This window comes from Eumetopias jubatus, unplaced genomic scaffold (genome assembly GCF_037043125.1).
Source record: "Eumetopias jubatus isolate StellerSeaLion01/CBP00866 unplaced genomic scaffold, mEumJub1_p1.0 scaffold_8, whole genome shotgun sequence".
In the NCBI taxonomy this organism is placed as follows: Eukaryota; Metazoa; Chordata; class Mammalia; order Carnivora; family Otariidae; genus Eumetopias; species Eumetopias jubatus.
In genome coordinates this window covers 51,523,379-51,548,630 of record NW_028274814.1, presented here as the reverse complement: position 1 = coordinate 51,548,630, position 25,252 = coordinate 51,523,379, and the positions used below count along the sequence as shown (strand labels likewise).

At 40.5% G+C, this 25,252-nt stretch overlaps 2 protein-coding genes across 2 annotated transcripts in view; one reads left to right on the top strand and one right to left on the bottom strand.

Annotated features, from left to right (window-relative positions):
- Positions 1-1,343: 1,343 nt before the first annotated feature.
- The window catches only part of PDE6H (phosphodiesterase 6H), a 24,409-nt gene continuing 500 nt past the window's right edge, over positions 1,344-25,252 (bottom strand). Inside the window, exons 2-4 of the mRNA XM_028119677.2 lie at positions 5,633-5,806; positions 4,395-4,435; positions 1,344-1,791 (exon numbers count right to left, since the gene is read on the bottom strand). Coding sequence (XP_027975478.1) covers positions 1,715-1,791; positions 4,395-4,435; positions 5,633-5,806 — 292 coding nt within the window. The 3' untranslated portion in view covers positions 1,344-1,714. The remainder of the gene's footprint in view (positions 1,792-4,394; positions 4,436-5,632; positions 5,807-25,252) is intronic.
- Positions 23,760-25,252, top strand: part of ARHGDIB (Rho GDP dissociation inhibitor beta) — an 18,426-nt gene continuing 16,933 nt past the window's right edge. Inside the window, exon 1 of the mRNA XM_028119676.2 lies at positions 23,760-23,856. The gene's annotated coding sequence lies outside the window, so the exon portion shown is untranslated. The remainder of the gene's footprint in view (positions 23,857-25,252) is intronic.

The following is a 25,252-nucleotide window of genomic DNA, read 5'->3' as shown; positions in this document are numbered from 1 at the left end:
TCCTCTGGGTGTGTTCTTAAAACGTCTAGAGAAACCTTTGCAAAGTAAACCAAATGTGGACCAGAGTCACACCTAACTGGAAAAGAACCCAGACCTCCGTAACTGAGAGGCATATGGGAATGAACGAGTGCAGCCCGAGGCTCTGGCTATCAGATGGAGCCGCTAGATGGAAAACAGGTCCATGGGTGGAGTCCCTGCTAAGGGGGAAGCACACATCCCCACTAACATCTGGCATGTCACGGTTCCACTCTTGAATTTATGCTTTACTTTTTCTTCTGTACTTTTTTGTTTCTACCAAGGGGGGAACAGAAATGGAATTCTAGTCAGGCCAAGAATTAAAATTAAAAAAAAAAAAATAGGACTGCTTTAAATTCCCATGGTCTGGAAATCCACAGTCTCCTTACCCCCTACCAATCCAGACGCCTTCCTTGGGCTTCTAGTCTTCTGGCCAGAGGTCAGTAGGTCATTTGTGCAAAATGGTACAGAGCCTGCGGCACAAGACATTTTCTAGAGTGCTGAGCTCCTTGAATTCTCATTCTTAGACTCTGCAGGCCTCAGTGTCATGGAATTATCACTGCCATGAACCTTACATTACCTGATTCAGGCAACCTAGAGGATCCAAAGTGAGAAATCTTTGTCCTAAATTGCAGAGTAATTTACTGGTCGAGCCAGGATTAGAACCCAGATCTCTTTCCTCTCTATAATCCCAACTCTCTCTTCAGTTAATTTACTCCACTCTTTTACCACAGATTACAAAACTGAAATGAAGAAATTAATACAGCTAGTACCCAAAGCATCCAAGTCAGACAGAGGCAGCCTTTGAATTGCACAATTGCCTTGAAAGTACTGGGGAACGATAGCTATGTACACATTACATTTGACACAACCTCAGGGGTGAAGCAACCCATCATTTTATTTAGAGGGCTCAACTACCTGTCTTTGCATATGAGTCTAAACTTTATAGAACTAAATCTTGTCAATTAGCTGAGCCAAGGCACTAAAAGGAAGGCTCACATTATCAGATTCCTGAGTTTAAATCGCCAGTCTTCCATCAACATAAGGCTGTCCAATTTGTACAAGCTGCATAGGACCTCAGGGATAACCCAGTTCAATAAAATTTAGACCAAGAACATGCACAATTTACTAACTTACAAAGCAGAATCAGGCTTGACTCTTATTCCTATGCTCTTTCACATGCACTGTGCTTGTTTCCTGGAGGACTGTGCCTTCTTTGTTTAACTGGCTCTCAGAACAGGGCATCAGATATTTGCATATAGCATTTAACACAACTGCATCATTAGATTCAAGATAAGTATCTCCTTTATTAAATGAGAAAGGGAGGGGAGTGACATAAATGTTAACTTAAAAAGCTACTACTAATTACAGGGAATGTCTACTACAAATAGATTTGAAGAACTTAACAAATAAACAAAATTCAGAGAACTATCAATGAATTCTAACCAGCTGATAGGAAAGTGTGGTAAAGTTTGAAATGCCCTATCAAAAGTCAATTTGCATCCACTATTCCAAGCTGAACTATATGGCAAGAGAGAGTCCGACACTAAGAACTCTTTGTAGCAATTTAGGGGAAATGACTTGTGTAAGCTGAGGAAACCACTTCTGAACCATGCTGAATTTCAAGACTCTGGCAGATCATAGGGCAAAAGTAATCAAAACTCCAGCAGGTGCTGTTGATGGCAGAACCTCTGGTGCATCAGATGATTCCAAATTGAGCAAGCTCATGCAATTCCAGGTGGTTGAATGCCTCCCAGGGACAAATCACCGTAATATCTGCAAGAGAGGGAAGAAGAACTTGTAAGCCAACCTCTCCCCCTGCCCCTCAGAGCCTCAAGAAGGCACCTCACTCCTCTCTCCTATTCATTGTCTCAGTAACCAGGAAGTTATCTACAATGGCCCTGTCGCCCAGGAAGGATTCGACTGATTGCTTAATTAATCCCTTGCAGGGTTCTGATGCCCCCAGAACAGGCCCCCTAGGTAAGCATCTTCATTGGTTTCATTCTGTACGTCTTTGGAGAGGTGACCCAAGGCTTTTGACTGGAGCTAGCCTTGGGTAGGGGGTGCAGGTCAGCAATCAAACTGGGTCTCCTCAAAACACAACCACTCTGGAAGGGACACAAGTGGAATTCTAATCAGGCCAAGGCTTTAAAATGAGAAATAGAAGCATTTTAAATTCCCATGATCTGGAAATCCACTGCCTTCTTACTTCCTACCCATTCAGATGCATTCTTCTCTGACTTTACATTTTGAAATGTCTACTGTATCCAGTCACATATTGAGAAGTAATCTCAAGGCATCTGCTAATCCAATTTTTTGCTTCAGGCAATAAAATATTATTATCCCTGAATTACAGAGAAGCTGACTGGAACACAAAGAGATTAAATACCTACAGAAAAATCAGAGTTATAGAGATGGGACTAAAACCAAGTCAAAGATCTCAGATCTCCCCTCAGTGTAAAGCTCTTTCCAGTATTCCAAATATGTTGGCAGAGTTAAGCATATCCTCCAGAACCCAAAGCAAATCTGCTGGTCTTATGTACATCTGGCCAAAATACAAAAGCAGTTGATTTAGGGGAATAGCAAATGACCTTTATAAAATAGCTGAAAAATGTATTTGAGGTCTCAGGAGTGGCATTTAACTGTTAAAAGCAAATACAATGAGAATTGCCTGGTAAGGACACTGATTACTGATTACACCATTTATCAAAAGTGTACTGGATAAGTTGAAAACATGTCCACTCAACAACCTGCACAATGGGGCGCCTGGGTGGCTCAGTCTGTTAAGCGTCTGCCTTCGGCTCAGGTCATGATCCCGGGGTCCTGGGATGGAGTCCCCTGTCGGGCTCCCTGCTTGTCGGGAAGCCTGCTTCTCCCTCTCCCACTCCCCCTGCTTGTGTTCCCTCTCTTGCTGTGTCTCTCTCTCTCAAATAAATAAATAAAAATCTTTAAAAAAACGCAACCCCGCACAATGGTGTTTATAGCAGTATTATTCATAATTGTGAAAATTTGGAAGCAATAAAATATCTTTTAATAGGGTAAGCAAATGGTGTTACAGCCATAGAATGAAATATTATTCTGTGGTAAAAAAAAAAAAATGAACTATCAAGCCATATAGGACATGGAGGAACCTTAAATGAATAAATATTGCTAAGTGAAAGAAGCCAGGCTGGAAAATCTATATACTGTATGATTCTAACTGTATGACAATCTGGAAAAGGCAAAACTTTTTGAGGGTAAAAAGATTTGTGGTTGTCATGAGTTTGTGGAGGGTGGGAGAAGGGATGAACATGTGGAGCCCATGGGATTTTTAGGGCATCTATTCTGTGTATACTTGTAATGATGGATACACAACATTGTGCCTTTGTCAAAACCTGGACAACACTAAGAGGGAATCCTAATATAAGCTATAAATGCTAGTTAATAATAATGTTATTAATACTGGTTCATCATTCGTAACAAATGTACCACACTAATGCAAGATGCTAATAATAGGGGAAACAGGCGTATGGAGGAGCTCCATACTTTCTGCTTAAGTTTTCTGTAAACCTAAAACAGCTCTAAAAAATAAAGTTCAGTGTTTTTATTTTTTTTAATTTTTTTTTTAAGATTTCATTTATTTATTTGAAAGAGAGAGAGAGAGCACATGAGAGGGGGGGAGGGTCAGAGGGAGAAGCAGACTCCCTACTGAGCAGGGAGCCCGATGTGGGACTCCATCCCAGGACTCCAGGATCATGACCTGAGAGGAAGGCAGTCACTTAACCAACTGAGCCACCCAGGCGCCCCGAAGTTCAGTGTTTTTAAAAGGAAGATCCGGTTGTTTTCATTCATTATCCAACAAATCAAATTATACTAGCTGACTAAAAAATATTGTATTGGATACATTCAGTGTGTAGGCCCTGTTCTGGGTGCCAGAGGATATGTAAAAAGAAGTTGGTTAAGGAGTGGTTTGTCTGGTAGAGTGAAAAAGTTCTCCAGGCCCCTCCCTTGTTTCCAGTACCTCACTCTGTGGCCTCAGATTGTCACTTCATTCCTCTCTGTCTCAGATTTCTCTTCTGAAGAAATGATGAAGTTGGGATAAATGAACCCTGAGAATCTTTCTACCATGAAAGGCTACAACTCACCATTAGACGTCCTCAAGTGTTGTTTAACAGAACAAGAGGATTTAGTATCTTTGGACCTTAGCTTGATCTCTGTTAGAGTTTTTGCCTCTGAGCACATACGTACTTACTTAGGAGATTAGACTAAGCCCCACACTTCTATGTCTTCAAGGATCTGCTGCCTTAGCTATTTCTTGTAATTTTTCATGGCCCTTTGAGGCCTAAAGTATGGATAGTGGTAAAATTCCAAGTGAAAGTCCATGGCCTTGGGTGGCTCACCTGTTCCTAGCCCCTCCATGCCTGGAATGTCATCTCCAAACCTATGGGAGAAAAAAGAAAAATTAGCTGACACCAGAGTGAAAGGATCTCATATCGAGAGCTTCCTGACTAAGGGGGAAAGAAGAGGTTTAAGATTTTGTCTTTGAGAAATATCTTTTATTTGCATTGACCTGGGGAAAAGATAAAGTCACTCAGGCTGGTTTCAGACAGTGTGTCCCTGTGGAGAGATTTTCCCCTCCTAAAAATTTAGCCTAAGACAACTGAGAGCCAAATAGAACTATTCCTGGGGCAACTTAGTCAAGCTCCACTTTTAAAAATAGAAATTGAAATGAGGGGCGCCCAGGTGACTCAGTCGGTTGGGTGTCTGCCTTCAGCTCAGGTCATGATCCCAGAGTCCTGGGATCCAGCCTCACATCAAGCTCCCTGCTCAGCGGGGAGTCCGCTTCTCCCTCTCTCTCTGCTGCTCCCCCTGCTTGTGCTCTCTTGCTCTGTCAAATAAATAAATGAATAAAATCATTAAAAAATAAAGAAATTGGAACGAAAACACAGTACGAAAGACATTTAAATGATTAATTCATCCATTTGGTTAGCTACCCAAAAGCATTTATCAAGCATTTACTATGTGCCAGGCATTGTATTAAGCATAGGGAATTGAGGAAAAAAGTAATTTTCTCTGAGGAACTTCAATCTCAGAGAACAGATGTAAATAAACAAATGTAATGTAAAACAATACAAGTTATGAGAGCTGAATGTACGAAATGCAAACATGGAAGCCATGATCACATTTGTCTAAGAGAGTCAGTCACGGCTTCAAAAGAGAAATTAACATATGAGAGTATGTTAAATAAGTAGGATTTTGCCAAGAAGAGAAAGAGAAAAATAAAGAACTGAAGCCTTAACATTTGAAACCATAAAAATAAACTCTGTATTCTGGAAATGGAAAGTGTTTTAGTACTCCAAATTAAACCACAAGGTGTACCAGTGAAGAGGAGTGGTCAAGAAAATTCTGGAAGGTCAAGTCAAAGGTTGCTGTAACAGGTTCTATTTGCCATGTTAAATGTGACCACAGACCTGGGAGGTGAGAGAGAAAGCCTTCCAGGGCTAACAATGTGATTCAGCAAAGATTGTGGTAGAGAGGAAAATAGAGGATGGGGTGGAAATCTTTCTAAGTCTATTTAATATTGGGAGCATTAATTTCTCAAAAAAATAGAAAGTCTTCTTTTTCATTTTGGTCTTACCCTTTCACACCTTTCTTAGGAGGCTTGCTCTTGAATAGGCGAGTCTGTCTCTGCTTGAACTTGGGGGGCCCCTTGCCTGGGGTAGTGGGACCCTGGTTTGAAGCTGGAGGAACCAAAGTAGCGTTGTCACTCATTCTGATGTCCGTGGGTGTCTGATCGTTCTCTTTCAGGTTCCTTAGACGGTGAGAGGAAAAAAAAAAGGCCCCTCAGGGTACAGGGACCATTGATTCTTAGACCCTCACTGGAAACGCCAGAAAAACTCAGGACTTTGTGTGCACAAAAGGGAAGAACTTACCAACTTTTAAAGAAATTTTCAAGAAAATATGGTATAAATCAATGGAGGCACTCAATGTAGTTGGATGTAGACTGACAACAGATTTTTACAAACCAAAAATCTAGGTAGATGTGTTGTTTCAATAAATCGTCACTAGCTTCCTATGTATTATTTGATATGTATTTATTTATTTATTATGATATGTACTGCCCCTCTGTGATCACCACTTCCACCATCTGTGAAGAGAGAGAAATGGACTAAATGCTATCTATAGTCTTTACAACACTGATACATTCTTTAAGCTTTATATATTTTTCCACCCAACTAAACAATAACCTGACTCTTAATGTTTATTTCCTCATATTTTATGGGCTTTTTACTTTACAGTCCTTACTTTGTTTAAACCTCATGTAATCAAGATACTTTTTTCCTAGTTCTGGGGAATAACAAAGTAGTCATCTGGACAGGGGACCTCTGAGCCAGAGACACCTAACCCCCATGTAGTATGTGATACATCCCAGTATACACACACACACACACACACACACACACACACACACACACAGGAAAATCAATGGAAGGTGATTAAGTAGTACGTTTATGCTTTAACTCCATATCCAGACATGAGGTTCTTTAGCCACCCATTTCTCTGAAATGTTCTACGTTTTCTCCTATCCAAATCATGGACTTATCCAATATGATTTTCACAGACTTTGATTTTAGCTATAGAAATGTACATTGTCATTCTTCAAGTACAAATAGAGATGCATTAATGAGATAAATTTTAAAAGTAAATATGTTAAACTAAAGGATGACCTTTCTTCTTTCTCTTTTTCTTTTTTTTTAATTTATTTATTCGAGAGAGAGAGAATGAGAGATAGAGAGCACGAGAGGGAAGAGTGTCAGAGGGAGAAGCAGACTCCCCGCCGAGCAGGGAGCCCGATGCGGGACTTGATCCCGGGACTCCAGGATCATGACCTGAGCCGAAGGCAGTCACTTAACCCACTGAGCCACCCAGGCGCCCTTCTTTCTCTTTTTCTATCACAAAAATTGATAACATTTTTCCTGGGAAGGAAGATTCTAAAAAACTCCAAAGAACTTCTAAGTAGCCTTAATCTCTTACCCTGAGCCAAACCCTTCCATGCTCTGCTACTTGGAAGATTTATTTATTTATATAATCTATAAATTATAGATTTATGCTAATATCCTTAGTTTCAGCTCTCCCTGACCATCTTTGGCCCATGCTAACCATCTTTCTCTTTCTCCACCACATTGAACATGCCTCAAATTTTATATTGTATGACTTCAAGTTCATCGGCTTTTTCTTATTACTTTCAAAATGAGTTTAAATTATTATCCTTGCCATCGACATTGGGGAGGGTATGTGCTATGGTGAGCGCTGTGAATTGTGCAAGACTGTTGAATCACAGACCTGTACTTCTGAAACAAGTAATGCAATATATGTTAAGAAGAAGGAGATAGCAGGAGGGGAAGAATGAAGGGGAGTAAATCAGAGGGGGAGACCACCCATGAGAGATGGTGGACTCTGAGAAACACACTGAGGGTTCTAGAGGGGAGGGGGGTGGGGGATGGGTTAGCCCGGTGATGGGTATTAGGGAGGGCACGTTCTGCATGGAGCACTGGGTGTTATGCACAAACAATGAATCATGGAACACTACATCAAAAACACTAATGATGTAATGTATAGGGATTAACATAACAATAAAAAAATTTAAAGGAAAAAAATTATTATCCTTGCCTAAAAGATTTTTTTCCTTATCTTCTTTTCCTCAATTACTATTTTCATTTTCTCCTGCTAGTTCTCAACTTCTTCCACAGAAACACATTGACTAATCTGTGACTAATCACCCGGGATGATGAACCTGGCCAGGGCTCTTGATCACTTGCTCATGCCAGGGATCTTGTATTAATTCTCCACTGGACTGTGCTCCAGTGGGCTTTTTTTCCCATTTTTGTTCATTTCTGTGGCCTCAAAACCTAGAGCAGTGTCTGGCATATAGCAGGTGTGCGGTATCTATTTGTCGAATGGGTGAATAAATAAATGGAGAAGTTGAACTAATACCTTGAACTTTGGGTCATGAGATCCTGACCCCGTGACTCTTCCACCAAACCACAGAGAAGGCATCAGTTGGTCTTCACCTCACAAAGCTCTCAGGGGCTTTAGGAAATGGGCTGCCAGCTCATCTGTTCACTGAATCCGGTTCTTGTGCTGTGGACCCTCTTTTGCCCTGGTAAACTGGCAAAGTTTGTGTCTCTTCTAAGTGTGGTTGGAACCATGGAAACTGCTGGTGGGCAGCCAAGAGCAGCATTATTCTCAGAGTTTACCATCAGTAACTGAAACATCCCAGCTCTGACAAAGCCACAGAAGAAAATTAGAGAACTTCTCTCAGATCAAGAGTTTTGGACTTCTCAATTCTTTCAAAATAGTAAGAAAGCACAAATTTTCCTTTCTCTCCTCTGGAGAGCTTACTAGGATTAGGATTACCAGATTTAACAAAGAAGAATGGAGGACACCCAGTTAAATTTGAATTTCAGATAAATAATGAATGGGGTTTTTATTATAAGTATATCCCAAATATTTCATGGTACATACTTATACAAAAAATTATTTGTTGTTTATCTGAAATTATAATTTTACCGGGCATCTTCTATTTTTTTAATCTAGCAGTTCTATCTAGGATCCCACTGTGTTAGGTCCAGAGTCTATAATATGAGGGCCTAAGGTAAACTAATCAGTCAAATTACCCTTTGGGGGCAATGCAATGTAAAGACTATGTGCTTTAGAATCAAATAGACATAGTTTCAAATCCCTGCTCCACAAAATCTGTCTATGTGACCTTGGATAAATTGCATAACTTTTTTGGACCTCATTCCATCTATAATATTAAATATACCTTCTTTTTAGAATTATGGGGAAAAGTAAAGGGCATAATGTAAATAAGTGTTTGGTGCAAAGTGCTCAAAAAAACCCAGTAACTATGTAATAGACCTTATAGGAGTCAAGGAAGCCAAGCAAACAAATTTATGATTGGGACACAGGTTCACTTGCCCTCCCTACACCCTTTCTCCTGGGCCAACTGTTGAAGAGCCCTTGTCATGTACCAGAGAGGTGACTGTCATCAGCACTTGCTGGGTAATCTTCTGTATCCCTTCAACACCCTATTCATTTATGCCCGGTCTTGAAATTCTGCCTTAAGCTTTCCTTGGATTCCTTTGACATCCCCAAAAGCAGCCCCAAAGAACTTAAAAATCACACTTGATTTCCATCTTTCCTTGATTATACTTCCCCTTTTTTCTTGTAAATTTCTTTTGCATATTTACATATATAATTTTGAAGTTGCACCTCTAGGCTCAGATGGAGTTCCTGTTCCTGTCTAGGTGTGATGTATTATGTAAAGTGATTCTCTTCAGAAAGGGTTATATAACAGTTGCCTCGTTAATCCCTGGATCCTCATGATATGATACTCAGGGTTTGCACTATGGGTAAGAATTTTATGTTTATTATGAATTTCATGTATAATATTTCATTTTTGAGTATGTAGGACAATCAACTAACTCGTAGAGTGTTTCTGTCATGGATGTGCCCTCCAGTTCTCCCTGTAAAACCTTTGGAAGAAGCAGAACAAATATGACCCTTTCCTGCCTTGGAAGTTAGTCTTGTCCACCACACACATCACCAGAGGCTAAACTTACTCTGCCCATGCTTTCCCAGGAACTGCAAGGGCATCCCTAGGCTAAATAATCCTCAATCTAGTGTCAGACTTGCTTTTAGCTGTAAGAAGATGTTTCACATTTTTCCTCCCCAAAGTGTCAAGTAATTCATTGACCTTTGTGAGACAGAATGGCTTTCTGTTTTTAAAGCAATGTTAACCCTTCCCCTTTTGAAGAGTATGAACTGTTGTTCTGCAGAAGGAAGTGGATGCAGCAAAGTAATATGTCAAAGCATGGTTTTGTAGGGAACCAGGGTTCATGTCACCTTGGACCCAAGGCAACAGAGCTCAGGTGTAGGAAGCTACCGAGGATGATCATCCATAAATCCCAGCTAAGGAAGAGCAGTTTCAGAAGGTCCAGAGTCAGGATTTCTGATGCTGCTATTATCACCCCAGACTTCCAGGTCTCTCCTTCTCCGCAAAGATATAGGCAAATAGACAATTCTCTTGTTGAAGGGCTAAGAGAGGGGGGTGAGGAGGAGATAGGTGCAGGGGTGGTTTCCCTGCGCTGATGGGGTTGGGCCCATAAATGTCACCAGGATCTTGCTGAGGCGGAGAGAATCAAATAATTTGGAAAGCCAAGGAAGACCCAAACCAAAGCCATGAAAAGACAAAAACAAAAATCCAGCTAGTATCCTTCATACTGGAACAAACAAACACTTTGACCTCTGAGGGAGAAGGCTAAGCCACCCACACTGCACTGGGCTCATTCCAGCTGCTCTCGACTCTTTTTCTCCTTAGCCTCACACTCTCAGGTCCCCCCTCTTGTATTTTGGTCTTTTTCAAGCACACCCTGGGAGTAAAGAACTGTTTGTTCTGTGGTCATTTAGTGCCCCAGATCCCTCCTTTCCCAGAAAACTGGAAGCCACAAAAAAGGAGTCAGTTTAGGGTTCTTTCAAAATGAGTTTAGTAATCGAGTTTTGCAGCGACCTTGTAATAATCAAATTTTACTTATTAGCTGGCTCCATGACATTATAAGGCAGTTTGGATGTATTTCCTTCATGTTTTCTCCTAGTTTCATTCCCGGCCCCAGTCCAGGCCCACGGGTTCAGTGTATTTTCTTCCATTTCTTTATTTTAGAGCCAGATCAACCTTCCACCACCCACAAACCCTTGCAATTACAACCTACTTAAACACCAGGAGTTGAGAAATACTCACAGAGTTGAATCTTGCTCCCATAAACTGCCCAGTTGCCCTCTTCAAAGTAGATGACTAAAGGATCTTTGCATCCTGATTTATCTCCCTGTAATACCCACATGCTTCGTAATCCCACTGTTATGAGCTTAGAGTACCAACCCAGGTGCAAAGAAGTTAGAAGAATAAGGGGTGAGCCTGGGACAGGCTTAGGAGTTTTCTGATAATTGAATACTCTCACAAAACCAACTTGGGCTCTCCCCTGTCAATAAATAGGTATTGAAACAACAAATGCACACAAAGTGTTGATATCCAGGGGTATATTTGTAGTTTGTGATTCAATATCACTTGTCTTCCTTCATTCCCACCATTAGTCCTTGCTATCTCCCATTCCATCCCTTTCCCTGACACCCCAATCATAAGTCAATCCCCACCACAAACACATCATGTCATAATTCTTACGGGATTTCCCCTAATCCTTATGGAAAAGAGGAGAGTGAATCATAGTGTCCCCTGCTTCAGTGGGGACACCAGGATGGTGATTGTGTGAGCAATGACATTGGAAAGTATAAAATATCTGTCCCCAATAGGTTCTGTATATATGTCCTCAGTAAGATGGAACCACAAATCAAAAATGACACAAAACTCAGTGATACTTGACAGAGAAAGAGCCCAACTTATAGCTGATAACTATTAACTGATGGCATTTATTTGAAAATTGATTGCTGGATCTTCCATATCAAAGGCTTCAGGGTTTAAGTCTCAGGCTACAATTCAATTCATTGGTATACTTGGCTTCAGTCTTTCGATTACATTGAGGCACTAGTATTAATTTGTACATCATTTTATATAGACCTTAGTCCATATGCTAGTATCATTAAGCTCTTTTAAAAAATTTATCATAGAGAAATAAAGTGGTTTATTCAAGACTGCATATAAAGTTAGTAATGCAGCCAGGATCAAGGCCCAAATCTGGGAACACCTTGCATATTCTGCTATCTTTCTATTACACTACAGCAAAGCAGAATAGACCAAAATGCATGTGTTGTTGGTGTCTCTCATGCCTTACCATGAATTGTAACGTGCCTTCCCTAGATTGTTACTTGTTAGAGAATTGCACTCCATAAGATTATAGAGAAAGAACGTCCTTATCCTTTCCAGGAGGGGAAAGATTCTTAACTGACAGCCCCAAGCAGATTACATGGGCAGCTAAACAGTTTATGGGTTTTTTCTGATAAGCTTTCCTTTGGTCTTCACCAAAATTAGAGGAGTTTTGAAGCAGCAAATGCATTGCAGAGCCAGCAGAGTATTTGGTGTCTGGATGAGTCTTTCCACTCCTACCTCTGTGTCTCCCTTACCATTCAGACCTTCCTCTACTCTTATATACCAGGCACATAGATATTGAGATTCTTATCTGTGAAACCCTCACGCATTCTCTATTTCTTTGTTGAAGGACTGCAACTCATACAGACAGTAAAAAGAGCAATAAGCTGAATGTTCTAGAGTGTTGTTACTCAAAGTGTAACAGCATCCGCACCACTTGAGCATTTCTTAGAAATGCAGGACTTCAGGCCCTGCTCCAGACTTACTAAACCAGAAGCTGTGTTTTAATAAGGTATCAAGGTGATTTATTTGCACAGTACTATTGTAGACCCATGTGCAGGCTTGATTTCACCACATCTCTGCTATGTGACAAGATTGCCACCTCTTCAAGTCTCAGTTTCCTTATGTCATATGACATAATGTGCCAAGCTTCTCAATTTTTTCCATCCCAGCACACTTGAGAAAGATGAACCACATTGATCAGTAACAGGATTTGTAACCGGTGATTCTCAATGTTGGAGGAAGACGGAGGGTGTTGTCCCATGACTCTTCTCCTTCCCAGGGAGAGCCAGAAGAATGGAATGTGAGGAGTGAGATGTATAACTAAGTATATAGCTTGAAAAACTCTTCTAAAGTGATTCTAATTTAGCTCTGAAGGATTTATGATTAGAAAATTCTTAAATTGCTTTAAGGACTTAAAAATTTATTTTCCATGCAGTTCTGGACCAAGATGGAATAAATATACTTCTCCCCATTCCTCTGCTAAGTATAACTAAAATTCCTAGATATTATATATAGAACAAACATAAGAGTATTTTAAAAGGTCAAGAGAAGAAGAGAAACCAAATAGGGAATTTAGTGCCCTAGGAACAATGTGGCAGTAAATTCCTTGAGTTCTCTTTTAGTTTTGTATATCCTGAACTAGAGGCAAGAGAGGCGGCAACCCAGAAACACAAACAGAAGCAGATAAAAAAAAAATCCTCTCAAAAAGCCTACTATTTCTAGACAAATGACCAGAAAAGATGTAATCTAGTAAGGCAGAAATAATTAGACAAAAATCACCCTATACCATGGAAACAAATCCAACATCAAGAAATCCAACATCATGGTGGGAGTGGGGGGAGGCCAATATCAACCCTATCAGCACAGGTTGAGTAACGAGACTTCCATCCTGGCCCAGCTATAATTAGGTAACCCTACCCCACCCCCATCTGGGTAATTATCAGAGAAGGTCACACGGGGATCTTAGACCTTCATCTCCAACCAGTGATAACGAGGCACCCTCTTCCTTCCTACCAGAATGGTGTCAGAGGAGGCCAAGTGGGGAATTTTCACCACTATTCAACAATAACAAGGTCCCTAAAGAAGAATAAAATGAAAATTTTAGAACTGAAAAATACAATAACCAGCATAAAAAATTCAATGGATGGCCTTGACAACAGAAGGAAGACAAAAGAAAGAATCAGTGAACCTGAAACTAGAACAGAAATTACCCCATATTATCAAAAGAGAGAAAATAAATAGAAAAGAAGAGGAGGTGGAGGAGGGAGAAGAGAAGAAAAGGGGAAGAAGAAGAAGAAGAAGAAGAAGAAGAAGAAGAAGAAGAAGAAGAAGAAGAAGAAGAAGAAGAAGAAGAAAGAGAAGGAGAAGGAGAAGAAGAAGAAGAAGAAGAGGAAGAGGAAGAGGAAGGAGAAGGAGAAGGAGAAAAACCACCACCACCACCACCACCACCACCTCAGAGACCTCAGAAATTGAAAGGTCTAACAGTCATGTCATCAAAGTTCCAGGAGAGAAGAAAAGGATGAGGCTAAAACAAGTACTTGAAAAAATAGTGACTGAAAATTTCCTAAATTTGATGAAAGACATAAGCCTATGGAATCAAGAAGCCATCAAACTCCAGTGGGATAAACCTAAAGAAATCAATGCCAAAGCACATCATAATCAAATGACAAAACTAAAGACAAAACAAATTTTTGAAATCAGTTAAAAAATATATATATACATATATATATATATATATATATGTATATATATATACCACCTTACCTAGAGGTGGAAAAATGGAATGACGGAGGATTTCTCATCAGAAGCCACAGGGCCAGAAGAAAGTAACACAACATTTTTCAAGTCCTGATAAAAATAGAATTGTCACCTCTGTCTGTGAATTTATCCTTCAGGAATGAAAGGAAATAAAGACATCCTAATAAAGGAAGACTAAGGCAATCGATCACCAGAAGACCTACACTAAAAGAATGACAAAGGAAGTTCTTAAAGAAAGGAAATGATAATGAAAAAAAGAAATTTTTGAACATCTAGAAAGAAAAAACACCAAAAAAAAGAGAAAGTGTGGGATACAAGGGGATGTGTGGAAGACAGGAAACTCAACCATATTCAGCAGGGCTTGTGGAGACTTAAACATGGTTCAAGACACTGTGAAGTTCTAAAGATCTCGTCAGTTTGTATCTCCAGGGACTGTATCCATTGTTCCCTGTTCCGAGTGACTGTTTTTTCCAGCTGTTCCTCTACTACTCCTGCTGCCACTGAGTCAGAGGATTTGAGTTACCTGGCTCATCATCAGCAGTAAGTACATACTGCCTCAGTGAGACAGAAGGATTCTACCAGGTTACTTAATTGGTCATTGGCTAGCCTCATCAGGCTGACTTTTGATCAGTTGTCTATCTCTGATCTCATCAACCAGGTAATGGAGTCACATGGCTCTAAACAAGGTGACTGATGACCAAGACATTTCTCTGGATGAAACTTGGTTGTCCTGGACACACTAAGATTTCAAAGACATAAGAAATAAAGCCAGCAGAAACCTTGCCGGGAAAAGAACAAGAATTATTGGTATATGTAATGACATCAATGAATATGAAGCACATTTTACTCAGTGAAAGAATCCAGAGTTGAAATGCTCTAATAGTACCTGATTTCATTAATGACATTCAGAAAAGACAAAACTATGAGGTTGGAGAACTAATCAGTAGCGGCCAGGAGTTGAGAGAAGTCGACTGCATGTAAAGGGACAACGCAAAGGATTTTAAAGGGTCATGGATTTGGTATCTTGATTGTAGTGGTGGATCTACAACTCCATGCATTGGTCAAAACACACAGAGAATGAGTTTTACTGTATACAAATTTAAAAACGAAATATCATAAAACGCCTTTTAAAAATTCTGTTTCATAGTTCTATAATCCTTGGTTCTTGATACTTGCTGAAAGATGGGAAAGTATTAATCACATACAGAAAGAGAGTTAAAGGGCAGGTACTAAGTAATTAGAAAGTAATTAAAATTTTAGCTGTCCTATAAGCTCCTTAGACAAGTGCTAATCTCTAATCCTTCTTTAGTGTTTCTTAAAATACCTTTGAGTAGGAAGACACACATCAAAGACACATTTCCTCTACATTTGGATTCTCCTAGACTGAGATTCCCACTCTGATTAATATACACAGCTGACTCCAGAGAGGAACACCCTAAATGTGAAGAAGGAAGGTACAAAGCTGTCTCCACCTTCTCCTACTATCCCATGATATTTATGCATTTTCCAGAACAACATTGTTAATCTTGAACAAAATAACTTATTAATTGAAAATACAATACTCCCTTTCAGAAAATAGGGAAGAGGGAACAGTTCTCAACTCATTTCATTGGGCCAGTTTTACCCTCATGAAATTTTTTAACACTAAAACCAAAGACAGTAAAAAGGAAAAATACTGACCAATCTGTCTCACAAATTTAGATGTAAAAATCCTTAACAAAATATTAGCAACTCAAAGACAGGAATACACAAAAATAATAATACATCATGATCAAGTGAGATTTATTCCATGTATGCAAGACTATTTAAAGCCTAATCAATTAACATAATGTACTATATCAACAGCCTAAAAAGAAAAATCATATGATCATATCAATTGACATAGAAATGCACAGAAAATGCATTTGGCAAAACCCAGTGCTTGTTTATGATAACTCTCAGCAAACTAGAAATAGAAGGGAACTTATAAAGAGCATCTTCAAAAAAAATAAAAACAAAAAACAGCCAAACAAACAACCAAACAAACAAAAAACCTGACAGTTAACCTCATACTTAATTGTGAAAGACTGAATGCTTTTTCTCTAAGATCAGGAACGAGTCAAGGATGTGTGCTCTCATCATTCTTATTCAACATGGTACTGAAAGTTCTGGCCAGTGCAATCAAGCATGAAAAAAATAGAAAGCTTATAGTTTGGAAATGAAGAAATGAAGCTGTTTCTATTAACAGATGACATGTTTGTCTACATAGAAAAATCCTAAGGAATCTGCATTTTAAAACTATCCTATAACTAATAAGTGAGTTCAGCAAGGTTGAAGCATACTAGACTAATACAGAAAAATCAATTGCATTTATACATAACAATGAATAAATGGAAACTGAAACTTAAAAAGTAACATCATTCATAATTGCTCTAAAGAAAATGAAATACTTAGGTATAAATCTAACAAAGCATGCACAAGATTTGTATGATTACAAACTAAAAAATCTAATTTTTAAAAAAGATTTTAAGAGAGAGAGAGAGAGCAAGCACGAGCAGGGGGAGCAGAGGCAAAGGAAGAAGCAGGCTCCCTGTTGAACAAGGAGCCTGATGTGGGACTCGATCCCAGGACCCTGGGATCATGACCTGAGCCAAAGGCAGATGCTTAACTGAGTGAGCCACCCAGGCACCCTACAAAATCTAATGTAAAAGAAATCAAAGCAGACCTAAATAGTTGAAAAAACATACCATGCTATGGATTAGAAGACTCAACATAATAAAGATGTCAATTCTCACTAAATTGATAGATGTTTACCGCAATTCCTATCAAAATTCCAGCAAGGTTTTCTGTAGACATAGATAAGTTTATTATAAAATGCATATCCAAAACAAATTTTGAAAAAGAAAAAAGTAGGGTGGGAAGGAATCACTCTTCCTAATGTTAAAGCTTACTGTAGAGCTGCGGTAGTCAAGACAGTGCAGTATGGACAGAGTGAGAGACACACAGATCAGTGAAACAAAGGAAAGAAGCCAAGTGTAGACCCACACAAATATGCCCAATTAACTTTTGACAAAGGTGCAAAAGCAATTAAATGGAGGGGGGATTAGCCTATTCAACGAAAGGTGCTGGAGAATGAACATCTAAAGCCTGGACAAATGGTGCTGAGCATTGACATTTTGTCCATGGACATCATAAAAACAAAACAAAACAAAAAAAAGTGAATCTTAAATCTCATACTTTATGCACCTAAAATTCCACACCTAACCACCACAGCTTGTATGAGAACTAGCTTCACGTGTATCACAGACTTAAATGTACAACATAAATCTATAAAGATTTAGGAAAAAAAGAGGAGAAACTCTTCAGGGCCTTGGGCTAAGCAAAGAGGTCTTAGACTTGCCAGCAAAAGTACTTAACAGGGAAATTTGATATATTTGACCTCATCAAAATTAAACTTTTGCTCTGTGTGAAACCCTGCATAAAAAAACCAACTATAAGTGGAGAGCAAATGTTTGCAAATTACACACCCAACAAGAGATGTGCCTTTAGAATATACAAAGAACGCTCAAAACTCAAAATTCAAAAGGCAAACATGTCAATTAGAAAAATGGACCAAAAATACAAATAAACATTTCACTGAAGAGAACATACAGATGGCAATAAGCCCATAAATAGATTTTGCCATAATCCTCTATTACTGAAACACAAATTAAAACCACAATGAGGAAATGAGTCAAGTATGGCTCTCTGGGAGGAGAGCATTCCAGCAGAGACAATACCTCCGGAAATGGGAACCTACTTCTCCTGTAAGGATTAGCAGGGGAGTGGGGGACTAGAGTGGAGACAACAAAAGAATAGGGAGAGGAGTCTGGAGTGGTGCAAGGGCCCAGATCATGAGTGTACCGGTTATTGAATAACATAAAAATTACCTCAAAATTTGGCAGCTCCTAACCGTAAACATCTGTTATATCCCACGGTTTCTGAGGGTCTATTCAGGAGTAGTGTAGTTGGGTGGTTCCTGCTCTGTCTTTCATGAGGTGATAGTCAGGCTGCTGGGACTACAGTCATCTGGAGCTGGAGGATTCATTTCCTGTAGGAAATAGCTCACTCACACAGCTGTTAGCAGAAATCCTCATTTCTCACAGTGTAGACCACTCCGTATGTTGCTTGTATGTCACCTCCGTGTCGTTATGACATGGCACCTGGCTTTCCACAGAACAACTGATCCAAGAGATCAAGAGAGAAGGCACTATGTCTTTTATAACACAGCCTCAGAACTGACATAGCATCACTTCTGCCACGCTCTACTGGTCCCACAGACCAAGCCTGATACACACTGGGGCCATCTTGGAGGTTGGTTGCCACAGTGAGAACACCTGCAGGCCATGGCAAATGCTTCCATTTTATTATAAATGGGTAAAAGGTCCTTAGAGGTTTCAGATGGAAGGAATGATCTGGTCATGAGTGTGCTTCTTACTCTGACTACTCTGAGGAGAATAAAGCATGAGGCTATTATGGAAGTGGAAAAAATACAAAGAAGCTGTTCTAAAAGTCTCTAGAAGCATGGTGATGGTAGGGCTAGGCTGCTAGCAGAGAAGATGAGAAGTAGTGAGCATGTTATATACAGAAAGCAGAGCTTGCATAAAACAGGATTTTCCTAGATGTGGCCAAGTTCTCTTTTTATACTCTCTCAGGGTGGTCTCATCCATTTATATGGGTTAAACCAATGTTTCTCAAACATCACAACTTAACTGCAGAGTGTTTTAAAACAGATTCCTGACTCCAGCCCTAGTGATGCTGATATCATGGGTCTGGAGTTGGCTTGATAATTTGCAGTTTTAACAAATTCCTGGGTGATGCCCATCTGCAGATCCACAGATCACACTTTGGGTAACCTGGTTGAAACTACTATCTATAGCTTGATGAAGAATGAATCATTAGTTTAGAGTTGAAATCCAGGCTTATATATCTTTCTGTCAAAAATCACCTCCTAGAAATGGCACAGTTGTTTTCAAACTCAACATGTCCAAACAAGCCATAACTTCCCCCAAGACATCTCTTTTCTTTTGTATTTTCTATATCAATTGATGATACCACCAAGAACCCTGTCATTCTTGCAAGAAACCTGTAAGTCCTCACTCCTCCTCACCTTCATCCTTCACATCCCTCCAATCACCAAGTCATGCCAACTTCACCTAAGTATTTCTTGCAGCTGCTCACCTCTGTCTATCTCTCCCATGAGTGCTTTAGTTCAGGCCTACACCATCTCCAGACCAGTTTTGTTCCCAACAAACCCATCAACACAGATACCAGAGTAAACTATAGAGTAAAACACAAGACTGTTCATGTGCCTCCTTTACTTTCAATGGCTCTCCATCGCTGACAGGATCAAGACCAAGTTCCTTATTAGCATAGACTGAGAGGTCTGCTGTAATGAGGACCCTGTGCCTGCCCCGCTCCAGGCACATTTATTATGCTTATATAATGTTCACTTTGAAGTCCAGCAACCTTGAGCAGCTTCTTTATAATTCCCTGCACATATCACACCATTTTAGGATGCCATGCCTTTGCTCATGGTTTCCCTTTCCTCAAATGCCTTCTCCATTTCCAACCCTTCCCATGTCAAGTAGCCAACATCTACTCTCCTTTATAGACTTAGCGCTGTAATCACTTCCTCCAAGAAGCCTTTCTTGATGTCCTTACTAACTTCTCTCATAATACCTCCTATACATTTCTTAAGCACACACAAAAAATTTAATTTGTTTCTTTCTGTCTTCCTCATTACGTTGGTAGCAACATGAGATCTAGGACAGTGCCTTAGAAATGGGCTTATCTCTGACCTTGTGCACAGGTCCTGGAATATAGCTGGGAATTCTTAAGGGCTTGTTGAACTTGGAAATGAACCTTTATGTCAAGGCTATGAACCCCTTCAGAATGTAGTTCAGTATGTCATATATACATATATATAAGAAAGGAAGAAACAGAAAAATTGGTTTCAGTGACCCCTATGGACACACAATTATACTCATATTCGTATTCATTTTTCCCCAAGACAACACAGTAACCAGAGGAAAGAGATGGGGTGGGGGTGCAGAATGTAGGCATTTCTATCTAATCTAGACAGATACATATCTACTAAAGAACTTTACTCAATTTCTTGCATGATTCAGTCAAGTATTGTGCTAGCTGCTTCAAGGAATACAAGGCACGTAAGACACAGCCCTTTCCTCACACATTTTATATTTGGATGGAGAAATAACTCTACTATTCAGAAAATAATCATGTAACACAAAGCAGTGCCTACTAAAGTCCTAAATTATATTGTATAAACAGTGCACGATCTAGTTCAGAAAGAAAATATAACACACTTATCCTGGATCAATGCTGGAAAGCTTCAAAGAAGAACAAGGTAGGCACCTGGGTGGCTCAGTGGTTTAAGCGTCTGCATTTGGCTCAGGTCATGATCCCAGGATCCTGGGATCGAACCCCGTTTCAGGGTCCCTGCTCTGTAGGGAGCCTGCTTCTCCTTCTCCCTCTCCCTCTGCATGCCACTCCCCCTGTTTGTGCTTGCTCGCTCTCTCTCTGTCAAATAAATGAATAAGATCTTAAAAAAAGAAGGAGGAGGTAATATATAAGATATATATATATATATTTGAGATGTGTGTGGGCTGATTGTAAGCACTTAGATGAAAATGACTCTCCCCTAGTCAATCTCATATGTGGTCTGCAATAATAAGCATCAAAATGTCCTGTGGAATTGATGATGGCGATGATTTTCTTAGCCTCAATCGTTTATTGAGTATTGAGCACTCTGCTGGATGCTTTCTCACACATTATTTCCAACCCTTCCAGCAAGGCTGAAGGTTGATATCATTCCTCTTTTACAGATGGGCAAACTGAGCCTCAGAGAAATGAAGCCATGGCCCGGGGATACACTGACGGGAAGACACAGAGCCAGGACATCTGTCTAACTGTAGCCCACCCCCCGCCCAAGCCTGCTATTGGTGCCTCGTGGACACATTTCAGAATGGACAGCTTTCAGAGTTGAAAGTCTTCTCTGAGAGTTTATTGTCTCAACTTGTAGCCTCAAAGAAATACATCTGTGCCAAAAGGGGAAGTCTAACAGTCAGCTGCAGTCTTTTGACGTTTTTTGAGGTTCATGGCGAAGGCACTGCCCCATGGAAGAGTTGTCTAGAATTTCCCTTTCAGTTGTGTGCTTGTACCAACAAAAACTGGAAACTACTTCAAAGGTTTGATTCTTGTTCTGGAAACTCTCATGCAGGTTTCCAAGTTCTGCTGACTTCACTTAGCAACACAGGGCTAGGGTCCTTGGAGTAAGAGCCTCCTTACTGCAATGACAGGCATTGTCCTGCATCTGAAGAAGCTTGGATACGGGGAAGGGAGTCTGGGTGTATAACACATCTTTGTCAGCATGGGCTAGAAGCAGAGTGTCTGCCCTTGTAGGCCTCTCCAAAGAGTCTCTTCATCTGTTTTCCCAGCTGACAAAAACAGGTGAACAGTGAACGGTGATGGAGGAGAAATGAGAAATGGGAATTTCGGTGAGATCCCTGCCCTGACTGTGATGTCAGGAGGTATTTTAGGAGAACATGGCATTCGTCCTCCAACTGACTGTGTCCTCCCATGGCTATGTCATCAAGAAGAGGCTTTAAATGAGCAATTCTTAATACTTTTGAGGTCATGGACTCCTTTGAGAATTTGCTGAAAGTTATGAATGCTCTCTCTTCCCCCAATAAATACACACACACTGCACACATACATAGAGATGTTGCAGACACTTTTAACTGGCTCCCCTACCTTCCAATGTCCATACCCAGGGGTGCCTGGGTGGCCTAGTCGTTAAGCATCTGCCTTCGGCTCAGGTCATGGTCCCGGGGTCCTGGGATCAAGCCCCGCATCGGGCTCCCTGCTCCGTGGGAAGTCTGCTTCTCCCTCTCTCACTCCCTCTGCTTGTGTTCCCTCTCTCGCTGTGTCTCTCTGTCAAATAAATAAATAAAATCTTTAAAAAAAAAATGTCCGTACCCAGTGCAGTGGATTAGGAAAAATTGTGGAGACACATCGGGCTTGACGGGGAAAAAAAAAAGCCCTGTTTGACTAGTGATGTTTTCCCTAATAGCATGAGAAATGGGGAGTGGCATGTGGACTTTGAATCTACCATTCCCAATTTTTAAATCCTCCTTGTTCTAAGTAATTTATTTTTACCTATGTTATTTTTTCATTGTCTGTCCCCGCCCAGAACATAATTTCCACAAGAGAGCAGAGAGTTTGTCCGTTGTCTACTGCTGTTTCACTGGGGCCTAGGACGGTAGCTGGAAAAATAAAGGTGCTCCACAAATGTTACTGAGAGAAGAAATGTGTCCCCCCTTACAAGTACTGAGCTACAAAATTTACTCTCTTCCATGTTGGTTAATATTTGCTTCGATTTATAATACAGCCAGTTGCTTTCAAGGGCTACCTTCTATCTACATCATTTTGAAATTTACAGACTAAGTCTGTATTTGGTGTTCAGAACTTTTGCTAATTGTAATTATATACTGTTTTCCTTTTTATATTTTCCTCGATTAATCTCTTTTCTCCCACCAAATAACCATCATCTCGACTGCTTCAGTTCCAGTGACTAAAGATAAGATGTATTTGGTGGCATCAGTTTACAAAAAAGGGAACAAGATGCAGCACGTTTAAATGACAGCAAAATAAATGTCAGTTTCTCCAAGTATATTTGCTTAAGTAGTCAGCGCTACACATATTGAAACAATGTAAATGCTGAATATTGAAATGTTCGTATAAATAAGCATTTTTTATCGACAGCAGCTATGGAAGTGTATGGAACAATGTGGCTTGACTGCTTAAAAACTGTTCCCTTAAAGGGTTTAAATATGGCATCTGCCACTTGTTCGCATTTAAATTACTTCACAAACCATTTCCTTAAATATGGGAAGAAGTCCGCTTTCGTACTTGTTAAATCGCCACAAACTCTGAGTTACAAGATTATGAATTAACGACATTGCACGCTGTTTTATAGTCCTCATTCCTAGGTTTAATCGAAAGCAGTGCTTCACTTTTTTTTTAATTAAAACAATCAGCGAAAACTACAAGTGACATTTGATTGTGCTGCGGTGCAAAGCTACGGTTTGAAATTATAACCAACAAAACTCCAAAAACCCGTTTGAGGGCACACCTTCTAAGTTTAGGGCCAAGTATATGCAGTTAACATTTATAATTCCTTAGCTCTCTGCATTCGCGGCCAGCAAACTTTCAAGGTATCTGGCAGATAAGAAAGATGGCAGAAACCCCATAGGAGCAGAAGTCAGTGATACGAAGTAAAGCTGATGCAAATTTATTGCTACTGGTTTTCAGTTCCTTGCCTCAGTAAGCTTATGCACTGCAAGGACTTGATTTTTTAGACACACCCACACAGTGATCCATTACACTCAAAGGCTATGGCCTCGAGGCCCTTGCACGAACCCTCGTGCACATCCGTGTTCACACTCACACGGGCGGTCATGCTCCCACCTGTGCCATTAATTGATAAGAACACTGTTCAGTTGACTGATCAAGAGATATGCAGCGCAAAGGAACAGGATTTGAGACAGCCCAGGGTTTCCTCTTCTAGTAGGTTTAAAACATTTTTTTTTCCTCACTAACTTCCTTCCTGTTCTAACTGCCAGTACTCAGAAGTCAGAGTGAGAGACAGAGGCACCCCAGAGAGCCGTGAGCCACTGAATGTAAGTTGAAATGCCTCTGGGTGGGGGAGGCTGTAGGTGGGCACAGGAAAATGTAGGCGATATCTCAACTAGGCGAGGACCCTCTCCAGTTTTTTTGTTTTTTTTTTTTTAGATTATCTTTGAAACAGATAAGAAAGTACTAAGGAGGCAGTAGGAACCGTTTGCAGAGAAGGGGAAGTCAGAGCAGGGAATCTTGGCAATGACTCAGGGGAGAGAGCTCGGGGGGGGGGGGGTGCCGGGCAGCCCATGAGATCCTGAGTGTCTGGGAAAAGGGCTATGAGTGTAACTCCTGGGGAGTGCCCAGAGGGGTTTCCTACAAGGTGGGGGTGGGCATCCAGCCAAGGTGAGAAGCAAAAAGCCTGTGGAGCCAAACTGGTGTGAAACATGCTAGTAGATGAGGGGTTGCTGAGGGGGTGGGGATATGTGGTTTCCTGTTTTTAAGTAGATGTAAAGAGACTGATTGAAAAGAAAAAAAGATAAAGACTCAAAGCTGTCAAACATTGAACTGTTTTCCCCTAAAGAATTTTTCTGGTGGTATAAGAGAAATGCATAATGAAAACCTCTATGGGATTTAACCATGTGCTATGGGATTTAACCATCAAGGGGGAGGTGTGGTAGAACACATTGTTATTTACTCATCGGTCACAGAGGGATCGATTTTTGCCACTAGCAAAGACCACTTATTAAATTCCTGCAGTCAGGAATGCCCGGGTGGCTCAGTCGGTTAAGTGTCTGCCTTCGGCTCAGGTCATGATCTCAGATCCCTGGGATCGAGTCTCACATCGGGCTCCTTGCTCAGTGGGGAGTCTGCTTCTCCCTCTGCCTGCTGATCTCCCTGCTTGTGCTCTCTTTCTCTCTCTCTGTCTCTCTTTCTCTGAAAAATAAATAAAAATCTTAAGTATATGCATACATGCATATATATACATCTATATAAATTCCTGCATTCAGATGGGCAGAAAGATCATTGCTGTTGTTGCTTAAAAAAATAGCTCTTTACATCTGAGAGGACTAAAAGCAAACAAGGAAGGCACAAAATAATTTATTAAGAGATAGGTTCTACAAAAATCCAATTAGCCCCTGCTAGGATACCTGCCTTGCGAGCCTTCAAAATGCCAAGGACTAAATTTGGCGACCCTTAGAAGTGCTTTAGGCATGATCTGAAATGCTTCCCTTTAGAGGATGCCCCAGTCAGCATGTGTTATAAACCTAGTCTGTTATTAAACTCAAGACTTAGGGTTACTTGTGGCCTGGGTCTGATCAAGCCCTGGCTGTTCTTCCATGCAAGGTCCAGGAAGGCAGACTGCTCTCCCTGAGAGCCCCTTCCCATAGTCACCCCTTCACATGGAGAGCCACTGAAATCAGGATTAGCCTCGTGGAGCCTCCCTGCAGGAATGAT